The 11,624-nt window shown below is 34.7% G+C and overlaps 1 protein-coding gene across 1 annotated transcript; it reads left to right on the forward strand.

Annotated features, from left to right (window-relative positions):
- The first annotated feature begins 7,968 nt into the window (after positions 1-7,968).
- LOC110715406 (transcription factor bHLH62-like) lies at positions 7,969-11,343 on the forward strand. The gene is made up of 8 exons (XM_021893989.1): positions 7,969-9,224; positions 9,311-9,490; positions 9,627-9,692; positions 9,816-9,884; positions 9,991-10,062; positions 10,184-10,387; positions 10,665-10,761; positions 10,902-11,343. The coding sequence occupies exons 1-8, from the start codon at positions 8,310-8,312 to the stop codon at positions 10,937-10,939; spliced, it is 1,641 nt and encodes a 546-aa protein (XP_021749681.1). The 5' UTR covers positions 7,969-8,309; the 3' UTR covers positions 10,940-11,343.
- Positions 11,344-11,624: the final 281 nt, after the last annotated feature.

Below are 11,624 nucleotides of genomic sequence, written 5' to 3' on the forward strand. Positions count from 1 at the left end.
TTGGTGAGGAATGTGCCGCAGAAGAGGGGAAAAAAAGACTGGGATAAGAGAGGAGTATTTTAGGGCTTTAATATATATATGTAGGGTAGGAGAAATGGGCTGGGATATTTGGGCTTCATAAATTTCGGTTTGGATTTTCGGTTTTCGGTTTTTGAGAGCCCAAAACCGAATCCAAACCGAAATATTTCGGTTTTGATTTTTTGAAACCGATCCAAACCGAAAACCGAAAAAAACCGATCCGAATTGCTATTTCGGTTCGGTTTGGATCGGTTTTCGGTTTTTATCCAAATTACTTTCACCCCTAACACACACTAAATAGAAGCCCGTCAAAGGCTGTAGAAAAGACTCCATATGAGATGTGGAATGGAAAAGTTCCAAACTTATCTTTTCTTAAAATCTGGGGTTGTGAGGTCTATGTAAAACGTTTACTGTCAGACAAACTTTCACCCAAATCAGATAAATGTCTCTTTGTGGGATACCCAAAGGAGACAAGGGGTTACTACTTCTATAACCGTCAACAGAACAAAGTGTTTGTTGCTTGTGATGGTGTCTTTCTTGAAAAGGAGTTTATTTCCAGAAAGACAAGTGGGAGTAAAATAGTTCTCGAAGAAATTCAAGATGAGAAACAAATGGATGTGGATCAAACCACGTCAGAGGCGAGGGCGCATGACTCTGCTATGACAGGTCAGGTGTCGGAGCAAGCTAATTCATTAAGCGAGACTCCTGTCGTCCCACTTGAATCTAATTCATGCGAAAATCTTCAAGATGTTGAAGAGAATATTTTTATTGATGCTCAATCCCCACGTAGGTCGAGTAGAACAAGGATCCCAAACAAGCAGTTGGTTGATTTCCTGTTAACAAAAGACTCTGAAATATATTGATTTTGGAAAATTCTGAGCCTACTACCTACAAACAAGCTTTGACGAGCCCAGACTCTGAGAAATGGCTTGAGGCCATGAAATCTGAAATGGACTCCATGTCTGAGAACAAAGTTTGGACCCTAGTCGACTTGCCTGATGGGGTTAAACCTATTGGATGCAAGTGGGTGTTCAAAATAAAAACAGACAAGAATGGAAATGTCTATATCTATAAAGCAAGACTGGTTGCAAAAGGATTCAAACAAATACATGGTATAAACTATGATGAAACCTTTTCTCCAGTTGCAAAGATTAAGTCAATTCGGATACTTTTGGCGATTGATGCACATTACAATTATGAAATTTGGCAGATGGATGTCAAAACCGCCTTCTTGAATGGGTTCTTGATGGAGGATGTGTACATGACACAACCTGAGGGTTTTGAGGATCCAGAAAATCCCAAAAGAGTTTGCAAGCTTCAGAGATCCATTTATGGATTGAAGCAAGCGTCTCGGAGCTGGAATCTTCGATTTGATGAGGCAATCAAACAGTTTGGTTTTCTCAAGAGTGAAGAAGAATCTTGTGTTTACAAGAAATTTAGTGGGAGTAGCTTCGTCTTCTTGGTTTTGTATGCAGATGACATACTACTCATAGGAAATGACATACCAATGCTTGAGTCAGTCAAGGAATGGTTGAGAAGTCGTTTTTCCATGAAAGACCTTGGAGAAGCTGAGTACATTTTGGAAATCAAAATCCATAGAGATAGGTCTCGAAGGATGCTTGGACTGAGACAAGAGACTTATATTGATAAGGTTCTTGCAAGGTTCAATATGGAAAACTCTAAGAGAGGATCCATTCCCATGTCACATGGCATTTCGCTTAGCAAGAGTCAGTGCCCATCGGAGCCTGATGAGTTGAAGCGAATGAGTAGCATACCTTACGCCTCGGCTATAGGTTCTATCATGTATGCCATGATATGCACTCGACCGGATGTTGCATTTGCTCTGAGCTTATACAGCAGATTCCAAGCAAATCCAGGTGAAGCACACTGGACTGCGGCTAAGAACATCCTAAAGTACTTGAGAAGGACTAAAGGAATGTTTTTGGTCTATGGAGGAGTAAATGAGTTGGTTGTTAAAGGTTATACTGATGCAAGTTTCCAGACCGACAGAGATGATTATCGCTCGCAATCAGGGTACATCTTTTGTCTGAATGGAGGAGCAGTGAGCTGGAAGAGTTCAAAGCAAGGCACTGTAGCAGACTCTACGACAGAATTAGAATATTTAGCGGCGGTAGAAGCGACTAAGGAAGCTGTTTGGATAAAGAAGTTCTTAACAGAGCTAGGGATCGTACCTAGTGTTCTAGAAGGAATTGAGTTGTTTTGTGATAATAATGGAGCTATTGCGCAAGCAAAAGAACCAAGATCAAACGACAAATCCAAGCATGTAATGAGGAAGTATTACCTCACTCGCGAGATTGTAGACAGGAATGATGTCAAGATCTGCAAAGTTCACACGGATGAGAATGTTGCTGATCCACTCACTAAACCTCTCCCTCAACCCAAGCATGAACGTCACGCTAGGGATGTAGGGTTGAAGCAAGTGTTAGAATGGCTTTAAATTGTTTTTGTTTAGAGAAACTTGTTACAAGTTAAAGACATGATTTCATGTTTTATGTTTATATAGTATGAATTTTTCATCTTATTTAATTTTGGTTTAGTATTAAATAAAATGTCCAACATATTTATTGAATTTAATGGGCTTGTCAAATACGTGATTTGATGAATGAAACCTCATAAGTGAACTGGATTCATAAAATATTTAAGTTCCTAATCTGAGTTTTTAATTTGGACATAAATGACTCAATAAAAGGATTAGCATATAAGATTGATTGATGGTGTCGTTTCATGCGCTATGGAAACATGGAGATGTTTAGTCAATCATATGGATATGTATAGTCGATACATGATCGAACAGACCTACTTAAAAGTTCTAAAATTTCGCAAATTATATTAGCGGATTCCTTAGACATGAGTGGAACACTACTCAATTCAATGATTAGTGTAACCTTGATGTTGTCAAACGTCATGCCGTAAAAGGGGACTATAAAGGCGACACTCGGGTTGTGCTAAAATTTGAGTGGGAGTTTTGGTTGCCACAAGATTGAATAGGTCCTCCTATGTTAGATAGGATGGGTGTCTTGGCCTCTTGAAAGTAAGAATTGAAAATGCATGGTCGTGCTCAAATGGATCATAAGATGATCATTTGTTTAGCAATTCAAACTCGGATTTCAAGAAATAATTTGAACTCTGGTATGGATAACATAGAGATGTGATCATACTATCAAATTAGACACTAAGAGACTTAAGGAATTTGAATATTGCATACTTGTCTCGGACAAGTGGGAGATTGAAGGAAATGTGTCCTCGACTTTAGTGCAATTACTTAATATAATTATGGATCGTATTATGGAGATAGTAATTCGTTTATTTGGGTCGTCTATACGTCTTGCTAGAGAATGCTATAGAACTTTGGGTTAGTAAGTAACAAACCCGAAGCCCGCCTAAACGGATCCTACAAGGTCACACATTAGGATTGGATCAATAAAGAAACCCGAAGCCCAATGTGGGCCTTAGGGTGACCGGCCAAATAGGGAAAGGGGAGAGAAAACCCTAACCTAATTAATAATAATATGATTATATATTAATTAGTTAGGGATAATTAAAATACACAGTTCAGTTTTCTGAAAAACAACGTAAGTTTTCTCTCAATATTTTCTCTCTAAAATTGGTTCTCAACTCCAAGAAAGGTGAAAGGTTTTTCCCGTCCAACTAGCATTGGTGGAGTGTTGATTCAATCCGGTGGACCAAATAGAGGAGTTGCAATTGAGGCTCTTTATCTCCGGTAGAGAAGAAGATTGCTAAGAGGAATCGCGCTTCAAAGGTTAATTCTAAACTATTATGTGATCTTTATTTGTATATGCATGAGATCCTGTTTAGGTGCGTATGAATGTGATTCATGAAATTCCGCTTAGAGTACCTAAAACCCTACACTAAGTACTATAGTCTTGAAAAAAAAAATTGATATATAACTGAACAAATGTGAGATAGCTCATTGGTGATTAAGGGATTAGCATTGGGAGGTGTTAAATACCGTCATCCAAAATTATCAAAACCGCCAACATTTAGTGTGAATGGACAATCATGTCCTTAGTACTTCACTACTATCTTCCCTCTTGCCATCAATCACTAACACCTTGACACCACCACCCTAATTGATGACTAACACCCCCACCACACTGACCGGCGACGATCACCACCGCACTAGCGACCCACCACCTTCCCTCCTTTTTTTTTTATTTTTAAATTTCAGATTTTCAGGCAATCGTGGTAACCAAAGCCCAAAATCAATTACCGTGCATGGTAAACGGAGCCCAAAATCGGTTACCGTGCATGGTAACCGGAGCCCAAAACCGGTTACCGTGCATGGTAACCCGGTTACCATAGAATCGATTAAGGTGCACGGTAACCGGAGCCCTTAAACCGGTTACCGTGCGTGGTAAGCGGAACCCAAAACCGGTTACCGTGCGTGGTAACCGGAGCCCAAAACCGGTTACCATGAATTAATTGATATATACACATGCATGTAATTGATGGTGTTTTGGTATACACCAAAACCGTGCATGGTAATCGATTCTATGGTGTTTAGCTAATACACATGCATTAGTCACATATACGAAATACTTTGTATTAATTGATGGTGTTTTGGTATATAAAGGCCTTAAGACGATGTTCGTATATGTGACTAATGCATGTGTATTAGCTACTACTTGTACTAATTTAAAACTAAGTGAGTATTAGCTCTAGACGAATGGAATCTAATCTAAGCTTACTAGCTTAGTGAAATAACAATTTAAGTTTGTTTCATTAAGCCACCATCTTTTTATTTTATTAAGTAGTTAGTAGTTCATCAAATTTAAAAATTATATATTGCGTAATAATACCGCAGGAATCAAATATGGAGTAATTCAAAGTGCAACTTACGACTAATTTTATTTTAATTTTTATATTATTAATTTAGTGTAGAGAACAACAATAAAACCAAAAAATAAAAGGGGTTGTATACTTGTATTATACTACGTAGATGAAGAATATTCCTACAGTTTTTCCAAAAGGCACGAGAAATTCTACACGCCCAAATTCAAAGTCGAATAAAAAAGTACAAGTAGAATTACGTACCTAAGACAGTGAATAACCGTGTTATAGATGGTTCGTTGAATAACAAGTATACAACTCATTATTAACTTGGAATGATTTTTCCAATGTCCAGCCTTTCATGCCCACTACAATATCTACGTACCTACATATAGGGTTGGCCAAGTTGTTAATTAAAATGACATCTTTGAGGAAATTAAAGGATGGGTGTCTTCCAGAGGAATATGTTATCGATTTTATAATGCTATGTAACGGAATTGAAATTCAATACTCGTACTTCATATTTTATAAGGTGAGGGCACGTGACCTTTCGTCCTAGTTTCTAAGATTGAATCCTTACTAGAAGGTTGTGATCGATATTAAGATTTGAAACTTTAGGTCTGTGAGAGGTCTAAGAGAAGTAGCCAGGAGAATTACGTGTGTAATAAAAATATAACAGAACCAAAAAATTAAAGAGTATTTTTAGATTTACCTCTAAGTTTTGAGAAAAAAATATACATACTACCTCCGTTACAGGTTATGTGCAATGATTAGACATTTTCCCTCTTTGCTTTATGTCAAATCGTTGCACATAACCTGTAACGGAGGTAGTACGTTGATTTTGATTTCAAAGAAGACAATAGTTTTAGGTTTACTTCTTAAGAATTGTGCAAATCCTTTGTACACATTATTGCCTACTAGCTTTAATTTGTACATCTAGCTGTCGGCCTAGACAAATATAGTTGAAGTTAAGTTGATCATCGACACATTTAACCTTGATTCGTTAACTTACACGTGGGATTTTAGGCCAAACAATATTTGTGAGATGCTAAAATTCCACACATGTAACCATTTAATAAAATAAAAGTTAACGGTGCAAGAAAGTTAGAATGAGAAATAAGACCATAGAACATCCAAACAACAACATGACAACACCATAGGTCCTTAGGGTCTAATCTGTTCAGCTTAATTTCAGTTTAGTTTAGCTCCAATCAGTACAGTTTCTAATTTCCTTCCCTTATATATAAACAATTTATTTTACCTCTATTTAGTTTAATTCAGTTCACCTTCAATCAATTCAGTAAAATCAGAACAGGTCCTAGCCTTAGTCCTTGCATCACAACTTAGCCATAACAATGAGAAAATTGAATTAGAAATACTTCTAGATTAGCTAGCAATAGTGGAGTGATTCACGCCACCTAAACATCGAAATAAGATAGCATTGTGAACAATAATTTAGCGACATTTGCGATGATAATTAAGATTTGATTTAAAGTTATATAACTAGATCAGATAGAAGAGAGAAGAAGAGAAAGAGGTTGGTAGAAAATAGGAAGAATTAGACAACGGAGTTTGGAAAGTAGAGAAATCACTAGAGGTGAGGTGATGCATGCCGTGATACTATGGTCAATTGATTCGGAGTTTATCTTGAGAGAAAAGTGTTTTTTTTTTTTTTTTTTGATAAACATGTACACTTTTTCTCGTTTTTTCTTTTGTATTCTAGCTAGTCTTGATGTATATATATATAAATTAAATGGAGGAAATTAAGTCCAAGCCATGTTTAATACAAACCAAATCAACCAATCATACATGTTTAATTTATATAATTTTTTTTTTTTTGAAAACACATGTTTAATTTATATCGTAAACTATATATGATGAAAATAATTGAAAAGTATTATGTCATATATGTCCTCATAATCTAGTCAAATTTAGTTGCATTTAACTAATTAAAGCTTACTTTTGTAATATATAATGCTTGCGTTAATATGCTCAAGAAATGGTGGGAACTAGCTAGTATAAATATCTTGGTCATGTGTGTAGTCATTCATATCGGACCGATATACTTATAGTAAGACACTACTTTACTTATAGAAGAAATAACTTTTTGCTCTTCGCTTGAGTGTAGCCAAACTTGAGAGATCGACATGGATTGAGTGAACTATGAGAAGCAAAAAGGATATAGGGAAGGAAACTCTATTTTATTTCACGAGTAGTAAATTATGTTTTATAGCGTTCTTAAACAAGTCTATGTGTCACGTGACACTCTCTCTTTACATGTTTTATTCCACATCATATATTCATACGTATACAATAAAAAATATGCATTGTGCTCAATAGAAGTTTTTGAACACATGACCTCAAGTTAATACACTAAAATTCTGATTAGTATCAAACCATTCAATAATTGATGTTATATCCTTAATTTAAAACATAGATGACTAAACATTTAGGAGAAATATCGCCTCAGAGCAGCACCCGAGCCTAAAAAACTAGTTGCTGATTTACAATAACAATAAGGTTAAGGTAAGGTAGTTATTTAGGCCCACGAGTCAAAATATACCACAACATTAAGTTTTTTTTTCTTAAAAAAAAGGTTAAATATAGAGATGACTAAAATGATCTAATCACCTTTTTTTTCCGTGTTTTAACACAAAGTAAAATCTTCATTCAAAAAAATAATAGAGTACATAACAGCTTCTACAACAAATAATTATAATACGACACATGAAATTCAAAGTATATTTTTTCTACCTTCGTAATGAAAAAAACCAAAAGCCAAGAAAGAAGGAAGAAGGGACGGAGCGACTAATAATTAAACCCACAACAAACCCAATACTATAAACCATGTAGTGAGCAAGTAGGCATGCAAGCGATGCAAACTAGAAACCAAGGCTAAGGAAAAAGGGGCAATTCTTGCAACTTCACCTCTTCAAGTCCTTCACCCGTCTTTTGCGGAGACTAGAAAGAATTCTGATAATCCTTCATGAATTTGGAATGCTATTTATGCGGGAGTCAGTAAACCTTCCTATGTCTTATTAACCAGGTCAAACTTTCCCTTTCATCTACTTTCATAAAACCCACCCCTTATATATCCATTTTCCTTTTTTTTTTTCTAAAAAAAAAATAATAATTATAAAATATAAAATTTTATACAATATAAAAATAAATAAAAATTTTATTATAAAAGTATTTTAGGTCCCAACTAAACAGTCCTTTTTAATTTCCTATATAGCTCCATTCTTCTCACCCAAACACCCTCCCCCTTTTTTTTCCTCCCTTTCTCAATTCTTCATTATAACATTTCCCCTGTTTTCCTCTGCTTTAATTAATTTTAATTATTCAACCCATCCAAAAAAAATATTTGTAACACTACAAACTCTAACTCACACTCATATGTAAAAACCTTAATAATCCCTCAATACTAATCACAATTCTTGGTTCGAGTTCGAATTCGAGTTGAATTAATTTTCTAAATTATGGAGAAGGAATTCTTTCTAAATACCGGCATACCGCCTTCACTACACTTTGATCATCCTTTCTCTTCATCCACAATGCCAACATGGCAAGCTTTATCAACTGCAATGGAACTACAATCACCTGATTGTTTTCTATCTACGCCACCACCTACTTCGACAAATGACACCTTTGAGTCTGCCTTGAGCTCTATGGTGTCCTCCCCGGCCGCCTCAAACCCGGCCTTGTCTAATGACAATTTCATGATAAGGGAATTGATTGGTAAATTGGGAAATATTTGTAACTCCGGTGATATTATATCCAGTGGCAGCCACCATGGCCTGCCACCGTACATTGGAAACGGTAGTGGTCATCGTAGTGCAACCAACTCGTGTTATAGTACACCACTCAGTTCACCCCCTAAGATGGGTGTGTCATTACCTAATGTTGATCATTTAGTCAATGACAAATTTCCTACCTTAGGAAATTCTGTTGGTTTGAGGTCAAGTTTACCGGCAATGCCCGGTGATCCGGGATTTGCGGAGCGAGCGGCGAGGTTTTCTTCGTTTGGTAGTAGGAGTTTTAACGGAAGAACAAGCCATTATGTTGTCAATCATAATCATAAGGGTCATAATCGTAGTAATGATAGTAATAACCAAAATACTTATCGATCTAATAGTAAGTTAACAAGGGTTTTAAGTAGTCCTTCATTGCTTAAGGAGGTTGAAAATCAAGGTGATGAAAAACACAAGAATGAGAGAAATCAAGGTGAAATGTGTGGTAATGATCATGGTGAATTCTCTAATTCTAGAGAGAATTCGTCGGTTTCCGGGCAAAACCCGGCACCCGAAAGTGGATCAACCAAGAAGAGGAAAGCCCCTGCTCCTACAGGAAAATCAAAGGAAACTCTGCCTCAAACACACTTACATACAAACAAAGTAAGTTCATGATCCAAAAAAAAAAAAATTTTAAAAATTAGAATTTATACTTAGAATCATATTTTGATTATTGTGTTATGTTTTAGGTGGTTCAAAATGGTGAAGATTCAACAGCAAAGCGAAGCAAATCGGAAGAAGGCGGTGTTTCGAAAACAGAGGAAAACAGAGGTGATGCAAACCAAAAGCCTCCTGAAGCACCAAAGGATTATATTCATGTTAGAGCAAGAAGGGGTCAGGCTACTGATAGTCATAGTCTTGCTGAAAGAGTAAGAATTATTAATACTTTGATTCTAAATTTAGAAAGATTGCTAATTTTTCATAGGTTAAGAATTTAATTATATCTTATCATAATTAGTAATTTCCTATGATTGACTTTTCTTTTAATGTTGATTTTAATTTCAGGTTAGGAGAGAGAAAATTAGTGAAAGAATGAAACTTCTTCAAGATCTTGTACCTGGCTGTGATAAGGTGCAATTTTTTTTCCATTATAATTTTCATTTGATTTTGTGTTTATTTTCCATCAAAATTAATGAAAAAATTAAACTTTTTTTTTGGGATTTTCTATAATAATCTTGAATTTGCTAATTACAGGTAACAGGAAAAGCATTAATGTTAGATGAAATTATCAACTATGTACAGTCATTACAAAGACAAGTTGAGGTAAAATTTAAGGCTTAATTAACACTAATTAATCCCACTCAAATTAGATTATAATGAACATCATTTTCCTTAAACTAATTTTATTTTTATTGTTTTTTTTGTTTAGTTTCTATCAATGAAATTATCATCTGTAAATCCAAGACTAGAGTTCAACATGGGAAACCTTTTCTCAAAAGATGTAAGTTCAACTTTAATTTTTCTACTATCTTTATAATTTAATTCAAAAGTTAGCATATTTTTTTTCCACAAATTTACTTTATTATTGACTAAATTAAATTTCTTTTTGGTGGTAATTCCAGGTGATCCAACCAAACGACTCCTTGCCGCATCCAATGTACCCGTTAGATTCCTTGGCACCAAACCTTTATGGCCAACCTCATCAAAATCATCCTTTACAAGATAGCATAACCACCACGGCCCCATCTTCTATGGACCCTTCACATAACCAAAATCATCGTTTACATTTACATTCCCTTGATGCTTTCTCTCATGGCCTTCCTCAGGTAATCATTTTCCTCCTCTTTGTCGCGCTTGTTTCCCGCTCATTATCAATTAATAAACAAACTAGAACAATTATAGTTACAACTTTACAGTACAATAATTAATGAGGTTTTGACCTAGTGGTTACAACAGAGTATTTGTGTACGATAGTAAATTCTTTTTGTCTACATTATAGGCTAGGTTTAAATTCGGCAAAAACTCATAATTAAGCTACGTCGAGTAGGATTAAAGAGTAATTACCTAGATTATGAGACTAATGAAACAATTTTGATTACACAGCTACCATCATTATGTGAGGGGGATCTTCAAAGTATTGTACAGATGAGTTATGGACAAAAGGAGAATGGATTCCGACAACAACAACAACAACAACATGGTAATTAATAATCTTTGTTACTAATAATATGTGATGATTAAAGTGTAATCTATAACAATAATAATCTTTATATTAGTGCAAATTGATTTTTAATTTTAACTTTATAATATTTTGCTAATCTTTAATTTTGTCTTGTGTAGGGTCAAATCCATCACCACTAATGAAAATTGAGTTCTAACCACCAATCATCAATCTTGAATATGATTGCCAGAAGAGAGGGAAGAAGGAGAGAGAGACAGAGAGGCTGCTTTGATTGTATATACAAAAGATAATTGAATTATTTCCAAGGCCATTGTCTAAATATCTAATCAAGAATTTTATTTTTTTTCTTCCTTTTTTTTCTTTTATATAATTATTATTACCCTATTATTCAACATAGATTCATCTCTTCCTCTCATATTTTAATTTTTGTATTGTCATTGATTATTTTTTAGGTGTAGTCAGTTATATCTTATATGCTTATAGTATGTATCCCTTGTAATATTCTATGATCATTTTGGTGCAAAAGTCATGGATTTGCACCTCCCAATGTAACATATTAAGTTGAAGAAAGGAAAGGAAAAAAAAAAAAATTAGTTTCCATGTTGTTTGTGAAGCTTTTTTTGTCCAACCATCAACGATTAAACATATGCACCGTGTATTAGTATCTGTACGGTACATAATTTTTTAACAATTTGACCTTTATCAATATTCATAAACTAACTTTTGAGTATCATATAACATAAGAAAATATATACTCTGCATTCATGTATAATCTTGTTAAATTCATTTCAATATGTATTTTAGCCTTTTAGGATAACTGTTTTTTTATATATAAATTTTATAATTACATTATTAGATATATTACTAGCTATGTTCAAAAT

The sequence above is a fragment of the Chenopodium quinoa genome, unplaced genomic scaffold (genome assembly GCF_001683475.1).
Source record: "Chenopodium quinoa cultivar QQ74 unplaced genomic scaffold, ASM168347v1, whole genome shotgun sequence".
NCBI lineage: Eukaryota > Viridiplantae > Streptophyta > Magnoliopsida > Caryophyllales > Amaranthaceae > Chenopodium > Chenopodium quinoa.